Here is a 23,721-nt window from a genome sequence, read left to right on the forward strand (position 1 = left end):
ACAGAATCAGCTTTTCATAATATTTTATCGCTGATAGTGGCAACTAAGACGACTGTTGCAACTCAGGGTCTTTCTGAAGTACAATCATGTTCTCTGAAGTTGGTAAAACTATATCACCAACTAACAACCATGAATGTGTTTGCTGCAGTCAGAATTGTAAAAGAAGCTTAAAGATCTCTTACTCCATATATTTCTACAGGATCAACACAATGCTATGGAGATTGCTGAAATTCAGGAGTACTGACAAAGTGAAAATATTATTTTTCCCTAAAAAGAGCGAGAAATCAAAATTATGCTTGTGTTGTTGTTCTATTTCAGTTTTAAATGTAACTGAAAAATCTGTGTAAGACTTCAGGCTAATAGAATTAATTCCATCCTTCCGCCCTAGCCTAAAAAAGCAACATGGTTTTGTCCTGGTCCAAAGCATATTAAACCATGCAAACATATTCACAATATTGCACAAGACAATAATATTCATTCGGCACTATATACCTTGATAGCTAAATGGCTCACTTTAATCCCTCAACCTTTGTAATGCACTCATCTATGCAGTCATGTCTCTGTACCTGTACCTGGCCACTGCCTGCTGCATTATCAGAATTGTTTGCCTGTTTTTGATGTTCAGCGTGGCACATCACAGGGCTACCCCTTATTTCCGTTGGCTTTGTTTTATATAATGACTTTGTGATCACAATCATGACCTCTCCAGTTACCCCGCCATTTCCAAATATACAATTTAAACAGAAATGTATTAATTGCCATCATTATCCCAACTCTAAAAACTGCATTTCCTCCTGTTAAAGCATTTACTGAAGAACTCCTGTAGTGTTTGGGCGATAGATAAAAAAAATAGTTATCATCATCATCATTAGTTTATTTTGGATACAAAATCCATATAACCACATTAAAACAATCTGTACATTTCCAACGCATGTAAGCACAACAGTAAAACACACAGACAAAGAGTAATAACAGTATATAAAATATAAAGATAAAAACAGACCGTCATCAAATTGCATGTGCAATGCTGGAGATTGATTAGCAGCCTTGGTAAAGAAATAGCCAGTCTGTTTAAAGAAATATCACATTTGCCATCGTTGATTATCAGAAAGTGCCAGTGCTAAGTGCAGATTGGGTTATATCCTCTTGCAAAAACGTCCAAATATACAACAATGGTCAACAACCCACAAGATGGTAAAGCTCTAATCACAGGAGCATACCAGCAACCGGGTGCTCACTTCTTCCGTGTCCCCTTCGAAACCTTGTGAGCCATGCTGCAAGGAATATATTTAGATACAGCAATGAAAGCTGCTTCACTGGTGCCTGTGCGAAAGACTCTGAGTGTAGTGTTATACTGTCTGAAGCCCAAGAGCTTTCATAATGGCTTAAGCCATTGTCTACGCCGGCAGGCATAAGCATTGCAGAAAAAGGGAAAATGATGAAGAGTTTGCACAAAGGGCACTTGCTAGTGGGAGATTTGTTAACAGACCAGTTTGCGATGACGTTTTTAACGGGGACGTCAAACTTCAAAAGAATTTTGCTTTGGAAGGCACCATTGGATGATGTTAAGAAATGATTCATATGCAGGGGCAGTCTTAAAATCCAAAAATGCATCAGCCAGGCTACCTGGCTCAATTCCCCTCATCCCTCGCTCCCAGAGAAATTCCTTAGTAGATAGAGATCACCTGACACTGAATCAAGACCTGCCGCTTTATTAGGGCGAAAAGCCTTGATTGCTTCCATTATATTGTGTAAAATCTAGCTGGTCAGCTGACTAGATCAGAGGGACAAGCCCAACTGAGGTAGTGTTTGAGGCGGTAGCACCCCTGGCTACATAGATCTTCTTAAAATGGTGCATGCAAGTCTGTGGCAGAAGATGAAAATCAGTGCAGGCCACATCACGTCGACTAACGTGTGCCTTAGAAATGTTTATTGCCACCCATCCTGGCTGCTTCTACCAGAGCCTCCTTCACCCCCAGTTCCCGTGATGTTTTAGCTCTGGGTAGGGTATCTTTACGATCCTTCCTAGTGGCAGAAATGTCCACTCTATTGCCAGTCTTTAGTGCCCTATTCAAGTTGAGCCTGTATGCCCTACATTAGCTAATAAAGAAACATCTATATGCATCTCAGAACAGCTGGGATGCCAGAATACACTATTGCATTTAGACATTTGTGCATGGCCCATCCTAACCAAGTCCAACAAGCACTGAACTAATGCACATTGCATATGACATTCTAACACTCTTCAATGCCTCACACACAAGCCAACATACCATTCAGTGTTAATCAGTTACACACAGACAAATAAATAGGTGACATTCAATTAGAAGGGAATGCCGTGTAAATCGAACATTATCCGCCATTCAGTGAATGAACATGATTTGTAAGGGATTTTGGCACTCATGACCACTCTCCCCACCGTTCCACACACGAGCCAGCTGCTTAGCCAGTGTGTCATGGGCCCTAGTGCAAAGAAGGAAACTGTCTTTGTGGCTGCTGTTTGAATTGCAAAATAGATCAATAATCAGGATTCAGGGGACCCTTCAGGCTTCTAGACCTTGGTGCCACTGCACCTGGTGCACCAGTGGAAGCTACAGTGCCTGATGTGACATTTTCCTCCCACCTAGCTGAAATGGTATTTATGACATTGAATCACATTTTGCTTCCCATGGAGGAGGAAACAAATGAAGGTTAATAAGAGGAAACTTCATAGCAGGAACTCGCTTTGCATGAGCTCCAGTTATGTTACACAAAGTCTGATTCATTTTTTAGGCACAGAGAAATTAAGTGATTTACCCAGAACCACAGGATGTTGAGCTGGAGCGGAAAGTTGAACCTGGTTCCCAAGTTCCAGAGTTGGCAGTGTAGTGTCAGGTGAGAAGTTATGACAGGACCCTTCTGGTTCCTGACGGACTCCATAGAACTGTGATGTAAGTGTTTTGGTTTGATGATTGGATTTCAGGTTTAAAATGTTGAGTTTGGGCTAAGACCAAGCTTTGTGTGTGGCCTGTTATTTTAAGAGTACCCGTGCTGGGAAAGGACATCACAGCTGGATACAAGGATGGATACGTAGCTCAAAGAACCAACAGTGCTTTCCCAGAGAGTTTGCCGTGGTCTAGCAAACTGCTTGTGTGTGCTACAAGCTCCTTTGTTGAAGTGAAGATCAACATTTGGTGTATGTGTCAAGCTTCTGAAGAAGAAGATGAAGGCCTTACTGACAAATTTGTGTATTGCTGGCCAAGAACCTACTGATGAGTCCACGAAAGAGGTACTGCGCCATAACACAACACTGAGCTGTAAGATATATACGGAAAGATAACGCTAAAGGCAGTGAAAACCAGGCACATTACATACAATGCAATGAGCCGAGAAGGTTGAACCCATGCAAGAAGCTAAGCCGCTACTTACAAATAAAGAAGAGGACACCGCCTCACAGACAGAGAGCAGGCACAACAATCCTGATTTCAGCATGCTACAGGGCCTTGGCGATGGTATGAATAGAACAGGTCCCCATAGACAGCAGGTGATACTGGAAAGAACTGCACTATCAATGTCATAAGTCCCACAAATAGTTATAATGCTGCTTCCTTCATAAAACCACCTTTCATTCGATACTGCCAAAAAGCAAAGTATTGGTGATAGATGGACTGCCTGGATAGAGACATTTAATGACTTCATTGATGCACTGGAAGATGTGGATGACACAAAGATTATCAAATATCTGAAGAGTTTTGCAGGTGTCAGAGTAAAAGAAGTAATAAAGAAAATACCATATGCTGATGAAGTTTCATACTGTCTAATCAAAGAAGTGCTGAGTATCAAATTTGATCCATTGCCAAATGTTGTTTACGGAAGATATACTTTCAGGTAGCAAAGACAAAGAGCTGGTGAAACAATAGACAAATTTGTTGAGAGACTTGATACACTTATTAAACATTTTAAGTTCAATTAATTCATTGATTAAGAAGCCATAAGTCTTAGAGTTATAGATGGTTGTTTTTCAGATTCATTGACATGACGAATGCTGAGAGAAACACTTTGGGCATGATTTGGAATCAGTGGACGGGTTACTCCATCACAGCGGTGAAGGATATCCCGTCCGCCAAAATCTAAATCCCATTGGATACAATAGAATTTAGATTTCGGCAGACAGAATAACCCATGCTCTGAGTTCTAAATCAGGCACTGAGTCTGGAGTGAGTACTTTTGGTTGCCAGAGCTGAGGAACATGCAGAACCACAAGCTGCTGATATGGAGGCCGGAGGTGCCCAAAGTGAGATAGTCATGAACATGAAAAGTAAACAGAAACACAAGGCTGAAGGACACAAAATGATGTCTCCAAAGAAGAAGAAACTGTGCTTCAGATGTATATTTCCCTCCATATGAAGGCAAATGTTCTGCCATTGGACAACTGTGCAAGGGCTGCAGGAAAGAGAACCATTTTGTAATAGTTTGCAAGGCAAACAAAATAAGTGCGTCACGCTGAGAAAACAAAATCGATGCCCGCACATAGAAGCAATGTTCTACGTGAACCCACAAGGCTAAGCAGCAATATCAATTAAGGCAAATCAACACTAAATGAAGTTGATTGTCATCTAAATCTTCGTCCAAGAGTTCTTACTTCAGAAAAATGTGCCCATGTCCGACTGGCTGCATGTAAACGAAAACATCAAAGACAAGTTGACAAGAAAATTCACAAAAGCCTTTAAACATTGTCTGAAATCACTCTAAAGATAAATGGTTGTGCCATACCCTTTATTATTGACAGTGGTGCATCGATAAACATTATTCCTGATGAGAAATACAATAAACTGCACCATTGTTTCGTCTCAAACTGTCGAAAACTGAAGTTTATACATGGACTGCATCAACACCATTAAAGAATGAAGGTTCATTCATAGCAACCCTGAAACATAAAAAAGACAAAGGTATAAGCACCCATTCATGTACTTCGAAGTACTACGTTAAGTACCTGTTTACTCAGTTCCAGTACAGTTGCTGCAGAGGGACTGAGATCAGTGAACTACAACACAAATGCTCATCACAAAATAGTAAGTTAGTCATGGAAGTGAAACTTCATATCAATGAGGACATTCACTCTGCTGCGCAAACACAGAGACAAATTGCATTTATTTAGAAGAAGCTGTTGAGAAAGAGCTTGAGACATTTCTAAAGTACTCTATCATTGAGTGATCTACTGGTCCATGGTGGTAGTACCCAAAAAGGACAGTAAAAGACCTTTACGGTCTGCGTTGATATGCATTAAGCTAACAAGCCAATTGAAGGAGAACAACATCCTGGTCCGCACATTGCCGATATGATCACACAGTTAGATGGTGCCCAAGTCTTCTCTTGCATTGATTGGAAGAAAGGTTATCATCAGTTGGAGCTTGCAGACCATTGCAGGTACATTACAACCCTTTCTACTCACATTGTTTGTTCAGATATAAAAGATTACGTTTTGGTGTGTCATCAGCTGCAGAGCTGTTTCAAGATGTCATTCAACATATAATTCAGCCTGTCACAAACACTTTCAGTTAGAAAAATGACATATTGGTTAGAACACGATAAAGCTCTTACACACGTTTGTCAACCACTTGCTGATTCAGGTTTAACCTTGAATGCAGAGAAGTGTGAGTTAAACAAAACAAAACTCATTCTTTCGTGAAATCTTTTCTTATTGGGGTATGACGCCGGATCCAGCTAAAGTACAAGCCTTGTCAGCCACCAGTCCCCCAAAAGATGTTACCATGTTATCTTAATTCCTTGGCTTTGCCTCTTACTGTTCTAGATATATACATGACTTTGACATTGTAAGTGCTCTCTTAACAGTCTTAACAAAAAAGAATGTTCCATTTTACTGGTTGCACAAATGTGAACAAAGCTTTAAGAAAATCAAGCATGCAATTAAGAATTCCACTGAAATGGCCTACTTTGATCCAAAGATGTAAAAGGAGGTAGTTGACGCAAGCCCGGTCGGGTTGGGCGTGATCCTTGCCCAACACAATAAACACCCAAATGCACAAAGACATATTGTGATATATGCAAGCAGAAGTTTGATACTATGCTAATTCACAACCTGAAAAAAAAGGTTTAGCAGTATTATGGGCTTGTGACCATTTCCTTGTATTCTTATATAGAAATTCTTTCTCTTTTGTAACTGATCATTAAGCATTGCTTAACATCTTTGGCAATCCAAAAGCCAAGATGCCTTCCAGAATTAAATGCTGGGATTTGGGACTACAGGAATATGACTACACTGTCATGCATCAACCAGGGAAAGATCAAAACCCTGCTGACTGCTTTTGATGAGTGCCAGTACAATGTCATGGTACTCCTTCCAAGGCGGCTGAATCCTATAGTAACTTCATTGTAAAGTCAAATACCCTTGACACTATTTCCCTGGAACAAATTATTAATGCAAAGAGAGTGACATGTTGAAATTAAAAGATATCATTACACATCAGTCCTGGAAACAGCACACTCAACCTCTCAAATAGCTAATATCAGAAGTTCACGACTGTAAAGGATGAACTGTCAGTTACTCAAGAAGGTATTGTTTTACAGGGTTCAAGAATTGTCATACGAGAGAGTCTGAAAGAACAAGTAATTGAAGTGGCCCATGAAGGATCTCGTGAAATTGCTGCTACTAAATGAGTTCTTTGAAACTGAGTTTGGTTTCCTCATCTTGATGAGAGAGTTGTGAAAGAGTTGAAGGCCTAACAGTTGTGCAATTGCTTATCTCCCAAAGTCAGTCCACATCCCTTGAATATTTCAGACTTTCCAAACATGTATGGGAGAGAATTGCTGTGGACGTCTTTGGTCATCTTGATAATGGACATCACCTGATGGTATTTATCAGTGAATATTAGTTTTCCACTCATCGATCACTCAAGAAAAAGTCATTGAAAGATCCAATGGCATCTTTGCATTATGGAATATTCCCTCAATTCTGAAGTCTGACCACTGTCCACCTTTTAACAGTTGAGAATTCAGAGACTTTCTCATTCAACTCAATGTAAAGCATCAGAAAATCACACCTCTTTCGCCACAAGCAAATGGCATTGCAGAGCGCTTCCTGAGTACACTTAAAAAGACGGTACAACGTGCTAAATTGGAGTAGCCAAATTTAAAGTCAGCTCTCCATGCTACTCTTTCAGCTTGCCAATCGACTCCTCATTCAACAACAGGGGAAAGTCCTGCCATCTGATTTTTGGGAGTGCCATGATGACCAAGTTACCACAATGGACCAACAGACTTGCCACTGATGGTGAACTTTGTGAGAATGACTTGTGCCATAAACAAAAGAGGAAAGTGTATGCTGACAAGCGTTGATGTGCAAAGAACATCACTTTCTTTGTTTTTAAGAAGCCTCATTTTGAATGTGGGGCAGGAGGGCTGCCGGCCCCCCTGCAGCATCAGGGACCGCCACCTCCTTGGGGCACAAATTGTCATCAAATGTGTGGGGCCGGCTAGGACCGCAGGGGTCTTGAGGCTCCCCCGCGGTCCTGTCACACACACACATACTCTCTCTCTTTCTCTTTCTTTCTATCTCTCTCTTTCTTTCATCCCATAATGGGATGGAAAAGAGGGAGAAAGAGATCGTTATTATAATAGTCTCTCCATAGAATGACTTCAAAGAGTCAGACTATCAATATTGTTTGTTCCAATGTTATAGTTACGTTTGGATGCAGAGCAGAACACAGTAACTTCTTCCCTAATGGTCAAGGTCTTGCGCTGTCACTCAGTAGGCTGAAGGTTCAAATCCTAGTATTGTTTGCCACTGTGTAATAATTTTCTGGTTTTTTCACTGTTAAACATGTCTTGTGGTGGAACACTGAAGTTTTTTTAACCTCAAAATTTGTGGGTTGAATGTCATAGCTAAATCTGAATACTGCCCTGTAAGGAGGCACCTCTGGCCTAGTGGATAAGGTCTCAGACATGCACACTAAAGGCTAAGGGCCAGATGTAGCAAAGGGTTTTTCCCATTCTGTGTCAATGGGAAAATGTGTTCGTACATGTGGCACTAAGGGTTCTATCTAGGTGAGCCTGTGGTCATTTCCTGCGTTAGTTTTTTCCCCACTATAAATATTTGAGTTACATACTAAAAGGCAATCTCACTCTTTTTAATTGACAAACATAGTTTTTCTTTTCAATTTGTCCAGAAATATCTCATTCTAAGTATATAATTAATCAAAGCCTAAAGTGTTCTCTCTCTCTCTGTGTCTCAATCTCTCACTTTCTTTCTCACTCATGGCTGGGTCGTTGGGGGGCAAGCCCTGCTGCCTATCCCACTGCACACGGCCTAAGGCATGCGCACCTCAAGGTTGGGTGGTTATACGGGGTAGGCCACAGGGCCTAGCCGCAAGCTGTGGGTGGCGGTGGTTGGATTAACCTATAGTAATGAAAATTGCTATACATTTAAAAATCCATTGAAATTCACTGAAAAAAACAAAGGTTACAGGGACGTTATAGCTAGGAAATAAAATTTAAAAAAACATAGAAATTCACTTAAAAATAAAAGGTTACAGGGATGTTTAAGTTAGGCTCACATTTTAAACATACAAAACCATAGAAAGTCACCTGCTCGGGTTATCTCAAGTAACTATAATTTGTGCACTGATATAACTATAACTCTTGCTGTCCCCCTCGCCATGCACTGCTAATTACCCCACAAATTATGCACTCATGACATCTTTGATAACATCATTGATAATTTCAATGTAATATTTGCAGTAACATTTTTTATGAAAAAATTGTGCATGGCAGCGCACAAGTTATAGTTACCTTAGGGCATGAGTTATAGTTACTTGGTTACTTGAGATGACTCTCTCTCTCTCTAAATATATATATATATATATATATATATATATATATATATATATATATATATATATATATTGATTATAATATTGCAACTTGAAGTAAAAAGTCACCTAATGTGTTTCATTTGGTAGAAACGTACAGCCAGATTTACTTTTACTAACATTTGGCGAAACTCAGCAAGACAACTTGCTGTACTGCGTCAAATGGAGAAAGGAGGAATGTGCCATATTTACTAATATATGCCACATTCCTGCTTTCAACACTGGCACACTGCGTGTTGCCTAGGGCCAACACAAGCACCCTTGCGCCATGATGCATTACAGCCAGGATTGTTTTTGTGCAGGAAGGGGCAAATTCCTGAACAAAAACAATCCTCTGAGGCATTTTCCTCTTTCTGTGTGTGCTTCAGAATTCAGCTCCCCAGACGTTCTACCCTTAGTAAATTGGTGATTGAGCCAAAACCAATGGGTGAATGCATGGGAATGCCCATGTGTTCCCATCACAGAGTTACCGAGGCAGAGATTTGCGCTGCCTTGTGTTACTCTGGATTTTCTAAGCCACGCAGAGCCATGCAAGGTGGATCTGTGTCATAATCTTAATTCTCCTCCACTAATGCAGTTGCCTGTGACCTCACAGATTACAATGTGTATGTCACATCACTATTTACGCCCTTTTCGTGAACTGTGCTATCAATCTCCTCACACTTTCTTTACTCCCCGCAGATGTCTGGATGTCTCAGAAGCGGTACACGGGCACCTGGGCCATTCTATTCTTAATGTTCTTCCTGGCTTTCTGTGTCACTTGCCACAATTGCTGCAACAATGGACCAGCAGGTAGGTGCAACCACACTAGCGTCATGCTGGCTGAGACAATTGTCAATTTACTTTACAAGCCCCCACTACAGGCAGTATGATCATATCTTAGCCATCATAGTAAAACATTAAATACAAAATATTGTAACCATAATAGTGCCACATTCACCCTTCCCAGTTGAAGCTTTTGATGAGAGGATGAAGCCACTTGCAGCCTCAGCGGTGCAGTTGCACTGTGGGGGGTTTGCTGATGCCACATTTTACTGTCCTTCAAGGTCTTGCGGTGCAGCGGAGGTCTGTGGAGACAATGGGAAAGGACACTACTGTGTGTTTGTTTTCTGGTGCACAGTGCAGCAGAGTGATCTAGGATAGCGTGGTGACCAGATTATAAAAATCACAAAAGCAGGACACTCTACAAACAGAGAAATAGGCCGCCACATTTTCCATGACTGAGGACAAATAATGTATTATTTGACAGAGCTCGCCAACATAGAAAACACGGACGTTGGGGCACCAAAGGGAATTAAATGCAACTTTTACATCCAGTAACATCAGTGGTAACTAAATTGATTTCTGCTTGGTGGCTGCAAACTGATTCTGCGCTTCTTATCTCCCTGTGTGTTTATTCCCCCCATCCGGGTGCCTGATCACCCTAATTTGTGCACAATGGCAACTAACAAGGCAGTGTGCCCAGTGCTTAGTTTGTGAAAGAAAGAGTGCCAGGGCCCAAAGCTGCCATCTTGCTCTTCACCCATCTCTCCGATCTGTGTGTTTTTTCCTCTCTAATACTCAGTAAACATCTGACGCAAAACAAAAGTGCTGGTCAACAAAAATAAGTGTTGGTGGCCTCTATAGGCAACCACCAGATCACATTAAGCACTGAGCGTGCTTCTTCCGAGGCATGCTGCCCCTTGTTGATTGCATCTTCTACTAACCAATGCCTGCAGAGCAAAGAGGAGAGGTGTAGGAGGCTGGACTGGCTTGTAGTGAGTACCAAGGGGTACTTGCACCTTGCACCAGGCCCAGTTATCCCTTATTAGTGTATAGGGTGTCTAGCAGCTTAGGCTGATAGATAATGGTAGCTTAGCAGAGCAGCTTAGGCTGAACTAGGAGACGTGTGAAGCTACTACAGTACCACTTAGTGTCATATGCACAATATCATAAGAAAACACAATACACAGTTATACTAAAAATAAAGGTACTTTATTTTTTATGACAATATGCCAAAGTATCTTAGAGTGTACCCTCAGTGAGAGGATAGGAAATATACACAAGATATATATACACAATAGCAAAAATATGCAGTATAGTCTTAGAAAACAGTGCAAACAATGTATAGTTACAATAGGATGCAATGGGGACACATAGGGATAGGGGCAACACAAACCATATACTCCAAAAGTGGAATGCGAACCACGAATGGACCCCAAACCTATGTGACCTTGTAGAGGGTCGCTGGGACTATTAGAAAATAGTGAGAGTTAGAAAAATAACCCTCCCCAAGACCCTGAAAAGTGAGTGCAAAGTGCCCTAAAGTTCCCCTAAGGACAAGGAAGTCGGGTTAGAGGAATAATGCAGGAAAGACACAAACCAACAATGCAACAACGATGGATTTCCAATCTAGGGTACCTGTTGAACAAGGGGACCAAGTCCAAAAGTCACAAGCAAGTCGGAGATGGGCATATGCCCAGGAAATGCCAGCTGTGGGTGCAAAGAAGCTTCTACTGGACAGAAGAAGCAGAGGTTTCTGCAGGAACGAAAAGGGCTAGAGACTTCCACTTTGGTGGACGGATCCCTCTCGCCGTGGAAAGTTGTGCAGAAGTGTTTTCCCGCCGAAAGAACGCCAACAAGCCTTGCTAGCTGCAAATCGTGCAGTTAGCGTTTTTGGATGCTGCTGTGGCCCAGGAGGGACCAGGAGGTCGCAAATTGGACCAGGAGGTAGAGGGGACGTCGAGCAAGACAAGGAGCCCTCTTATCAGCAGGTAGCACCCGGAGAAGTGCCAGAAACAGGCACTACAAGGATGCGTGAAACGGTGCTCACCCGAAGTTACACAAAGGAGTCCCACGTCGCCGGAGACCAACTTAGAAAGTCGTGCAATGCAGGTTAGAGTGCCGTGGACCCAGGCTTGGCTGTGCACAAAGGATTTCCGCCGGAAGTGCACAGGGGCCGGAGTAGCTGCAAAAGTCGCGGTTCCCAGCAATGCAGTCTAGCGAGGTGAGGCAAGGACTTACCTCCACCAAACTTGGACTGAAGAGTCACTGGACTGTGGGGGTCACTTGGACAGAGTTGCTGGATTCGAGGGACCTCGCTCGTTGCGCTGAGAGGAGACCCAAGGGACCGGTAATGCAGCTTTTTGGTGCCTGCGGTTGCAGGGGGAAGATTCCGTCGACCCACGGGAGATTTCTTCGGAGCTTCTAGTGCAGAGAGGAGGCAGGCTACCCCCACAGCATGCACCACCAGGAAAACAGTCGAGAAGGCGGCAGGATCAGCGTTACAGAGTTGCAGTAGTCGTCTTTGCTACTATGTTGCAGTTTTGCAGGCTTCCAGCGGGGTCAGCAGTCGATTCCTTGGCAGAAGGTGAAGAGAGAGATGCAGAGGAACTCGGCTGAGCTCTTGCATTCGTTATCTAAAGTTTCCCCAGAGACAGAGACCCTAAATAGCCAGAAAAGAGGGTTTGGCTACTTAGGAGAGAGGATAGGCTAGCAACACCTGAAGGAGCCTACCAGAAGGAGTCTCTGACGTCACCTGGTGGCACTGGCCACTCAGAGCAGTCCAGTGTGCCAGCAGCACCTCTGTTTCCAAGATGGCAGAGGTCTGGAGCACACTGGAGGAGCTCTGGACACCTCCCAGGGGAGGTGCAGGTCAGGGGAGTGGTCACTCCCCTTTCCTTTGTCCAGTTTCGCGCCAGAGCAGGGCTAAGGGGTCCCCTGAACCGGTGTAGACTGGCTTATGCAGAATTGGGCACATCTGTGCCCAAGAAAGCATTTCCAGAGGCTGGGGGAGGCTACTCCTCCCCTGCCTTCACACCATTTTCCAAAGGGAGAGGGTGTAACACCCTCTCTCAGAGGAAGTCCTTTGTTCGGCCATCCTGGGACAAGCCTGGCTTGACCCCAGGGGGGCAGAAACCTGTCTGAGGGGTTGGCAGCAGCAGCAGCTGCAGTGAAACCCCTGGAAAGGCAGTTTGGCAGTACCAGGGTCTGTGCTACAGACCACTGGGATCATGGGATTGTGCCAATTATGCCAGGATTGCATAGAGGGGGCAATTCCATGATCATAGACATGTTACATGGCCATATTCGGAGTTACCATTGTGAAGCTACATATAGGTAGTGACCTATATGTAGTGCACGCGTGTAATGGTGTCCCCGCACTCACAAAGTCTGGCGAATTGGCCCTGAACAATGTGGGGGCACCTTGGCTAGTGCCAGGGTGCCCACACACTAAGTAACTTAGCACACAACCTTTACCAGGTAAAGGTTAGACATATAGGTGACTTATAAGTTACTTAAGTGCAGTGTAAAATGGCTGTGAAATAACGTGGACGTTATTTCACTCAGGCTGCAGTGGCAGGCCTGTGTAAGAATTGTCAGAGCTCCCTATGGGTGGCAAAAGAAATGCTGCAGCCCATAGCGATCTCCTGGAACCCCAATACCCTGGGTACCTCAGTACCATATACTAGGGAATTATAAGGGTGTTCCAGTAAGCCAATGTAAATTGGTAAAATTGGTCACTAGCCTGTTAGTGACAATTTTGAAAGAAATGAGAGAGCATAACCACTGAGGTTCTGATTAGCAGAGCCTCAGTGAGACAGTTAGGCACTACACAGGGAACACATACATATAGGCCACAAACTTATGAGAACTGGGGTCCTGACTAGCAGGGTCCCAGTGACACATAACAAACATACTGAAAACATAGGGTTTTCACTATGAGCACTGGGCCCTGGCTAGCAGGATGCCAGTGAGACACTAAAAACACCCTGACATACACTCACAAACAGGCCAAAAGTGGGGGTAACAAGGCTAGAAAGAGGCTACTTTCTCACAAGAGGTTTCTTGCAAGGCGCAGCACAGAGCTACTTTCAAGCTGCAGCAGTGCAGGAAAGCAGCCTCTACTCGTAATGGTGTTAGCTCGCCTGACCTTAATAATTAAACTTACAAGGGAACGCGAATAGGTCGATGAACCTTCTGATTCGCAAATAAGATGTTCATACTTCAGATCCAGTACATAATCAATAATGAATACACAATATCAATAACCAAAGACAATCAATAACATAAATAATCAATGGGGACAGTAATTGTCACACACCATGACCTTTCAGTCATGAATAACCAAACCTTTTAGTAAAAGTTAGAATACTTATTTCCCTATAATAACAATGCTAAAGTCATGTAGATTAATCTCAGAATCAAATGAATCACATACAGAAACAATACTGGCTGTCCAAATCGGTGGAAGAAACTTAATCTAATCAAAGTTTGAACTACAACACATTCTAAGGTTACGGTGCACATTAATAACAAAATCAGGTGTGCCAAAGTGATTACATACATTCGAATTCAGCAGAGAAATTCATCAAGCATTTTTCCCTATTAGCAAAATTTCATTAGTGAGGATCCTTAACTAACACCAGATTAGCATCAGCATGTTGGGCTTCATGCAAAACAATTTAGCAACACCAATTTGGAAAAACATCTAAATATGGCTCTATCAAAACAGTGCAGTTGGCACCTAGAAAGGAAAAGCAAATAGACATAATAATCAACAGTCTAAGTCATAATACCTATCCTCAGTGTGGATCAGCAAGCAGAGTCAGTCTTCATCCTCAGGACATCAGTCGATCAGCAAGGCAATTAGAATTCGACATAAAAGGTCAGAAAACGCAGAGTCTTTAAAGTTAAGCACGTCTCTTGTCACGACGCACAAGAACATTTTTACCTTTCGGCCAGCAAGAAAATGGGCAATGAATCCTTCTTCTCTACGTGAGCTGTCATTAAATCGAAAACTAGTAAAACTACTTCTCAAATCCCTATTGGTCAATTCATCGCATGTTCAAACTTTGTCCAATAAAACTAAAACTCCAAATCAATGAATTCTACCATTACTCCATTCACATGTCGTTGATTGGTTTGTCCTGCAATGTCCTCATCACCCGGCTTGTCAGGTAACAATATTGTTGTAGCTTCCACTCCAGTCAGTATCACCATTGTTCTTCACCTGAGAAAGTCAGTCTCACACACATTACACACACAATGTTACATTAGCAAGAACAGCATCTTCTAGCATTCAGTTCTCATGAGAACCTTCCGTTGTGAGCACATTTAAACAATGCAAAAGGGAAAATCACAGTTTAACTCTCTAGGACAGCCTTTTATTAAACGTTAAGAAATACAGTTTTGACATGAGGCAAACGTTATTATATTTTCTATACAAATCTCTTATTCAGAATACATGAGCACTCATTAATAATTTTTATTTAGTACACCTGCGCTAGCAATGGTATAGGTTCAGGACTGATGACGGTCCTGTATTTGCATGGGATTTTTGTGTTGTACTAAAATATCACCTTGATGTTAAGGTCTTGCCAAGTTTTCTGGTAGCTTTCCAGGGCAGAAGACGCTGCTTCATGAAGAAATGTAGTTCGGACTGCTCCTTTAACTCACTGTTAAGGCCTTTAACGCATACCAGGAACTGCTGTGCTGCTTTCCCCTCACTGTGCAGCACTGACAATCTTGATATCTATGTGAATCTGAGGTCAAGTAAAAAGGAAATCCTCACATGTGAGACCACATTGCAAAACAACATTCCACACTTTGCCAAGTACAATGACATTTCTGAGCAGAAGAAAAAAGTGAAGGGTGAAATGCTTGATTTAATCTCAGCCGTTGGTAACTACTTGGGATCCATACCAATCTGTAGTTGCACTGAAATGCAGCCCCAAGTGATCACCAGAGGCTGAGATTATTTGAAGATTCATACCATCACTTTATTGTTTACTGCAGTAGGTGCCTTAAGTGTGATGGGTGTTCTTGGATGTGGTCCTGTGTTCAGTGTGCCACAGGCACCAAGCTATATCTCACTGACGAGGCCTAAGCAACCCAAGCCATTCCAGAGTTGCTTGTGATCTCAGCTTGGGAGGACCTGGTCTGGCAGTTTGTTTGGACCTATCATAATGCCACAGGACCTAGGCTGATTTGCATAAGGCAGTTCTCTGTTTTGAGTGGCATAGTGGGTAAAAAACAGTCGACTGGAATGTAGCCCAAGTGATAATCAGTGACGGGAAATAATTCAAGCTTTCCTTCTGTAACATTGTTATTTTTTCCAATTCTGAACACCATACCATCACACCAAGGTGATCGACCTGCTTCCTTCTGTTTGATGGTTCACGAGAACGGATCCTAAATATTGTTCTATCAACTGATATACAACTTTTGATTGGCCATCTGTCTAGGGTGGTAACTGGTTGACTTGAAGTAAATCGTGCCAATACATTTCATATGTTTGGACCCAAAACCTTGCAGAAATATGTGAGCCACTGTCTTTAAATATAGTCTCAGGTGTGTCACATAATCTGACTATACCTGCTAAAAGATGTCTTTAATTTTGCAGCTTCAAGTATTGAACATCTGCTTTTAGAGGGTCATAAACATTTATGCAGACTTCCCAAGAATGGAGTACTTAACTAGGTTACTAAACATAATAAAACAGATGTCAGCCTGTCCCTGAAGGGGTCCACAGAGGGCAATTTATAGGTGCTGGAGAATTGAACATCAAAATGGGCTTTCTGGTGGTTGGGGTGAGGGTTGGGAAGACCAAGATCATATGAAGATATAAATGTCAGTAGGAGCACCAATTCTCAGTCACCCCACAGATAACCTAAATGGAAGAACGAAAGCTCTTGAAAATGTTTGCACCAGAATGAATATGGTTTTGATCATTCATAGCATGCTGCGGGACTTACTGTCAGCTCCTCCCTGTTGCAATGGCCAAGCATCCTCACTGATTGAATATATACCACTATTGGCACTAATTCAGTTTAAAAGAGCACATATATATATCTATCTATATATATATATATATATATATATATATATATATGCAATGGCCAAGCATCCTCACTGATTGAATATATACCACTAATGGCACTAATTTAGTTTAAAAGAGCACATATATATATATATGGCACTAATGGCACTAATTCAGTTTAAAAGAGCACATATATATATATATATATATATATACTCACTGGTTGAATATATACCACTAATGGCACTAATTTAGTTTAAAAGAGCACATATATATATATATAATCTTAAATGTGAAAAGGGTGGGTTGGCTTGGCCACATGATTAAAGATATCCCAGGTGATCTGGTAATAGTTAATTTCAGGAGTATTAATGTGGTCCCATTTTTGAGAGGCTGGTGTCCGCAACTTGCAGATGGACCAATAGTCACGTGGGAACTACTAGATTTTTATCCTACGGTGTATCCCTAGGTGAAGGTGCTTTCCCAGATTCACAAAAATGTCATTAACCCTCCCAGTGGATGGTTCGCACCAGAAAGCATTGAACCCTTGATTACTGTCGGGAGATATGGGCCGTTATCCTGCCTAGATGAGAATGATTGACTCATCGGGAGAGAAGAAATAGTTAATTTAACTTTATTGAAATCCCCCCACATAGAAGATATAAGTTGGAAGGCTATTGCCACAGATCAAAGTAATAATCCTGACACTACCCCTGTTGGTACATTGTCTGCATTACCCAATTTTAGTACGGACTCACCCTCTGCTTTAGCTGAGCCTGTTGATATGTTATCAAGGTATATATCCTGGAATATAGCCGGTCTGGAGTCCAGCCAGTGTATTCCTGATTGGAGGGACTTCATAGATCAGGGCGATATAATTGCATTCCAGGAAACATGGGCTATCAGACCGATATTTCGGGTGGGGTATCTGAATTTTAGCAAGCCAGCTATTAGAGGCCAGAAAGGGCGTCCTGTTGGAGGTCTTACAATTTGGGTCCGCCAAAGTGCTGGTGTAAGAGTTGAAGAAGTGACAATTGATAGTCCAGACATAATTGCTTTAAAGATAAAGTCCAACCAAGGTACAAACATCCTGTTGGTTAATATTTATGTCAGGGGTCTCCAGGGAGGAAGGGTTTCTCCGACCCTCCTCCTGTTGGATGACATTTTATCAGGAACAACGACCGATGGCCACAAGATTGTGATGGGGGATTTTAATACTTGTTTTGAGCCTTTGGGTATTGAGGATGGCCCGCTTACCGAGGATGAGGATCTATCCTGGGGTATTCCCCAACTCGAGATACCTCCGATTGCTAAGTGGTCGAGCTCAGCCACCTATATCAAGGGGCTATGCCTGGACATGGGTTTAAGAGCTGTTAATGGAAGGGTCAAGTCAGATAGGAAGGGCAGGCATACGTTCAACAACGGCAGACACAGTAGTCGTATCGACTATATTTTGGTCGATGTGAGGCAGTGGTTTGCAGTTGTTGATATGCTAGTTACGGAACGCCCAGAGAGCGACCATGACCCGCTGGTTTTGACCTTAAGGGATTCCAGCTTTCAGAGGTCTGAGGGCAGTGGTCCTTATATAACAGAAAAAGAGGTCATTGTGAGCAATGATACGCGCAGGGTACGCTGGCCTAAAATAGCTGTGGACGCTGGGGCCCGCAGGGCGATAAGAACCTTAGTGTCTAGTTCTGTGGAGCTTTTAAACAATTGTGGCTCACAGGACGAGATTAACAGCGAACTTATACGTACCCATTCTGACTTGTTTCAGGAACTTAAAAAGTTGTTCATCAAATTTAGCCCTAAACAACCTAGGACCAAGAAATACTCATCCACTACCTGGTTTGATAAAGAGTGTAGCAAGATAAAAAGAGTTCTCTTTGAGGCTATTAAAAACAAAAATCATAGCCAGATTAGATCTTGTAGAAAACTCTATAATGAGGCAAAACGCAAAGCAAAACATAAGTGGGATGAGGAACGCTGGCTTATGCTGTCAGAAGCCTGTGGTAAACGCAATATGCAACAGTTTTGGTACCTCATAAAATGAGGTATCTCGCAAGACGCGCACTATAGTCCAGCAACTGTCTCTAATCATCAGTGGGTAAAAAAAATTGAGGATCAGTTTAAGTGTCATACAGTAGAAGTGACTATACCCTACTGTCTTGAGCCTGTCGAGCCGTTAATATTCTCAGTTACTGAAGTTATCAATTGCCTGCAAAACATCCCCAAAGGGAGGGCCCCTGGCCCAGATGGTATTCCAGCTGACATTTTTTTGGAAGACCAGGTCCTGTGGGTACCTTATATACTCCACCTGGTGAATGCAGTTGCAGCAGGCGCTAAAATTCCTGACTCATGGTATGGGGCAGAAATCCTTCCTATATACAAGAAAGGCGATCGCTCAGTACCCTCAAATTACCGGCCTATCAGCCTTATTGATGCGATCCAAAAAATCATAGCGCGCCTCATTTTAGGGAGGATACAGGAATGGATAACAGACTCAGATATTTTGACTCCGTTGCAGGCGGGTTTTAGACCTCATGTAAGCACCCTTGATCAAGCCTTTCGTTTTGCCCTTTTATATTGGAAAACAGTTTTTTTGGGTAAGGGCAAGTTGTATGCAGCTTTTGTGGATTTAAGATCTGCATTCGACTTGGTCCCTAGGACTAAGTTATGGGATTGCATACTGGAACAGGGAATGCCCAGGGCTCTAGTGCGACTCTTAATGAATCTTCATGCATACACTTATGCCCAAGTCCGCTGGGGTAAGCCTGGCGAGGTTACGGACAGGTTTCATGTTTTGAAAGGTGTTAGACAAGGATGTGTCCTGGCTCCCACTTTGTTTTCCCTGTTTATTAATGGGGTTACCAAATATTTTGCAACACATCCCACGGATGCTCCCCAGATAGCGGGAATGAAAGTACCATTGCTCATGTTCGCGGATGATACCTTGTTATTATCAAAGACAAGGCAAGGGCTCCAGCAGGCCCTACTCAGATTTGAGTTATTTTGTGACGAGCATGAGCTAGAAGTAAATGTTTCTAAAACAAAATTCATGGTACTAAGAGGTCAAACACAAACTGTGGCAAGGGTTAAAATGGGTGGTGCTATTCTTGAGCAAACTAAAGAATGTACATATCTGGGTGTGCATTTTAGTGATAATTTTAGTTGGAAACCCCAGATTGATATCAAAGCACTTAAACATGTTCAATTAGGCGGTGCCCTTCTTAAGGAATATAAAAGATCATTTACCCGCCCGATGTCCCCACTTATGGAAATCTATGGGTCAAAAATTCTTCCCTCAGTCTTGTATGGGGCAGAGCTTTGGGGTTATAGCAATCTGGACCGACTGATGCTGGCCCAAAATAGATTTACAAGAGGGGCGGTTGGTCTTCCGAGGTCATCCCCACGCATCCCGCTCCTTTATGATCTTGGGCTCCAACCGGTGGAAGATCAAGCCAGATTTCGGCCCTTGGCCTTCTGGCGGAGGTTGTGGTCTACCCCAGAGCTGTTATTAAATGCGAAAGCATGCCTCGAGGTAAGGGACACCCTAGGATCCGATAAGATTGGTTGGTTTAAGGGTGTTAGAACCACCCTTTCTGCCATGGGTTTAGGTGCCCTTTGGCACACCCCAGACTCAGCTACTTTTCCTTCAAAAAAAGAGCTGAAACAACTATATTGGGAATGGGTGGTAGGCATAAGATACTCATCCCTTATAGGTAGTTCCCTTACAACAACATTTGTACACGTGAAAGATGTCTCTGCAATTGAAAAGTACTGGGATGTTATTACGAAACCTATGGACCGCAAATTATATCACCAAGTTAGAGTGGGCTCAATACCATTAAGGTGTTTAACTTCAACCTGGGGCACTGGAGGCCCAGATAATTGCCCATTGTGTACTGAAATGCGGGAAAATGTGAGCCATTTGTTTTTTGTCTGTCCATTATATGCTGCCCCAAGGAAGAAGTGGTTGGTACCCCTATGCAAAAGTCTGGGCACACAATCGGCCGAGACTGCTTGTAGGATCCTTAAAACTGATCTTTCACCTACTATAGCAATAGGGGTGGCCAAATTCCTGGGGTGGGCATGGATAATTCGTTCTGAACTACTAAAACAGCTACATGTTTTAGATAAGTAAATTATCTTGAATTTTAGAACTGAGTTTTTAAAGTAATGTACTTCTTTTTTTTAATATGTTAAAATATTTAAAAAATGAAGCATTAGATAGATTTAATACGTTCTTAGTAGCTTTTATGAAATATTGTATTTATTGTTTTAATCGTTAGTACTGATAATTTTGTAAGTATTATGACGTGTAGCATGTCTTTTATGATGAAATATTGAATAAAGACTTCATTGACTTGACTTGACTTGACAAGAGGCAACTATCATGGTCATACCTGCAGAGAATTCATTTTACATACCAATGCAGGGCACTGGTGGAAATATATCTGAATCAGGAAACTACTATACATTTAAATAGGACAAAATAATGAAAGAGGAGATGGGAGAATGGCCGTATTTACAAGAGACTCTGAAAAAGACTGATACTATAAATGTGGCTATTGGTATGATCCTCAGTACTATTAATCCAATCCAAAGGCACTAGTTGAACTTATGATGCTGTACACTTGTTTCTACATGGCTATCAAGAGCAGTGAAAAGCACACAGTCTGGAAACAGCTGAAGACAATAACACTGAAAATCAAGAATCATATGGTTCGATGAAGAGTTTACAGCAAAAACCATCTTCTAAGGAATGATATGTCCAAAGAGGACATCAAGAAGTGTAGTTGAGAATTCACTGGTAGAATCACCTGAAAGGAAGAAGAGTTCTTGAATACAAAATGGTAAGAAACTGGCCATACTGATGCCCCATTGATAGCAAACAGAAAATTCACACTCCTGTTGTACAAAGACAGCTCACTGTTCCTGGCACGCATGCCAAATGATTTGCAAATGCTAGTAGAAGTCAAAACGTAATAGTGCGAGAAAATGACATCAAGATAAATATGTCAAAAATAATAAAAACATTGGGAAATCTGTCCCTTAAGTCTAGGGAAAAGAACATTTGAACGTCAGAAAAGGAAGTCAGCTACGTAATGCTCATGACAATCTTCAGTTGGAACACAGGTATCCAAGGAGCAGTAAAGATAGGAGAGACAGCATTACAAGGCATTACAACATTTGCCACATTATTTGGCAGTAGATTGTTGGCATATATCTCACAGAGATGCAGAACACAAGTAGAAAGCTCCCTATTTTATGGGGTGGAAATAAACTATGAGCGCCAAGAAAACTCTGGAAATCCATACTTCATATTCCATAGGCAATACAAAATGCTCTCCTGTATGCTGTGTTATAATACCAACAGCCCTGATCATTAAGGCAGTAGAAATGTGGTATGGAGCCAAAAGGAGTGCAGCCACAATACGCCCTCTAGTGGATGACTGCGGAAAATAATTTGGGGCCAAATTTATCAACATTTGGCTGAAGGCAGAAAGAAAACTTGCTGCACTGCATCAAATGTAGAGAGCAAGAATGTGTCATAATTACTAATATATGACACATTCCTGCTCTCTCTCAGCGCTGGCACACTTGTGGCTGCCAAGCGCCAACCCTGGCATCCTTGCACCATGGTGTAAGTGTACCTGCATTACAGGCAGCATTCTTTTTGTGCAGAAAAGGGCATCTTCTTGTACAATAACAATATCCAGAGGCATGTTCATCTTTCTGTATGTGCTGCAGAATGCACTGCAGGTAGAAAGAGGAAAAAACAAGAAGAAAAACATATTTTTTCTTCGTTATGCCTCACCTAGGAAATCTTAGCATTTTAATACATTCCCAGGTTCCCTAGTCTTAGTAAATCTGGTAATGGACCATAATCCAGTGGTGGATGTGTGGAATGCCCATGCTTCACCCATGGAACGCCTTCTCCATGCAGAGTAGCCTAAGGTAATGACTTGCGGTGCCTTGCAGTACTCCAGAGGTGGCTCTGCATTGCATAGTAAAAATGACTTAAGGGCTTGGGTTGCCTTGTGTCACCTTGCATGATGCAAGGGCAACCTAAGCACTTGATAATTCTGGATCTTAATTTGTACCAAACTTTTATCATCACAAGAATAGGATATTGATCTTGATGTGTGGATTGGCCCACTGACAGAGCTATGGTGGTCACAGATAACGGCAAAAGCATGCATCAAATTAAGGAGCAACTCAAGTAAATCAACAGCGCCAATAAACAAGCAACCAAAGTAAATCCACGATTTAAAACAGGAATGTACTTAGGAATGCAAAACTGATAAATAGAAACATCTATCCTGGAGGCAAATATTTAATCAAACAAATCATGACCAATGAAATATGACTGAGCTCTCGAATCAGGACGACAAATGACTGTTCTGTATCGCACATTTTAACACACTCGACCTTCCAGTTGGTAGAAGTGGTTTGAACAGGGGGATTGCAATTTATGTGGGTGCAACTGTGGGCAAGTGGAAACATCTTTTCCATGTCCTCTTCTTCTTCAAATGAAATGGGATCACGAGGAAAAGGGAAGTCTGCAAGGATTCACTTATCAGGAATTATAAAGAGAGGACTCTGTTCCTTTAAGGTGATATGTCGATTAGCACACTGGCCAGCGTATGGAAACAAATAACAGATATTTTGGAATAAGCCAAACAAAACGAAATGGATGAAGGACAATGAAGCAATATTAAAACGGACAAACAAACCTAATCCTTCTGGGCTCTTTGTCCTCCTGTTTTCTTTTCCCTTTTTTCAACTGGTGTAGTTGGGTAAGATATTTTGGAGGGAAGGCATCTAAGGGCTATAGTTTTCATAGACCGTCGGTAGTCGTGCCTCACGTCCGTTGTCCATGTTGATCTCTTTAATAATTTAACGGACGCCTTTTGTCCGTAATTCTTAGGATTGCAGCGAGCTGTGCTGCATCCCTGCAGAAATCTTGAGTTCTGCAGGACTCCCCGTGGGACCGGCCCACACTCCTCCGCTCAGTACAAGAGCAGCCCCTCCCGAACAACTGACGACCAA

General features: G+C 42.2%; 1 protein-coding gene across 3 annotated transcripts in view; it reads left to right on the forward strand.

Moving 5' to 3' along the window:
• The window catches only part of LOC138304239 (selection and upkeep of intraepithelial T-cells protein 2-like), a 185,762-nt gene that overhangs the window by 70,337 nt on the left and 91,704 nt on the right, over positions 1 to 23,721 (forward strand). For all 3 annotated transcript variants that reach the window (XM_069244131.1, XM_069244133.1, XM_069244132.1), the window contains one exon: positions 9,549 to 9,659. In XM_069244131.1, coding sequence (XP_069100232.1) covers positions 9,549 to 9,659 — 111 coding nt within the window. The remainder of the gene's footprint in view (positions 1 to 9,548; positions 9,660 to 23,721) is intronic.

Source organism: Pleurodeles waltl, chromosome 7, assembly GCF_031143425.1.
Source record: "Pleurodeles waltl isolate 20211129_DDA chromosome 7, aPleWal1.hap1.20221129, whole genome shotgun sequence".
NCBI classification, from domain to species: domain Eukaryota; kingdom Metazoa; phylum Chordata; class Amphibia; order Caudata; family Salamandridae; genus Pleurodeles; species Pleurodeles waltl.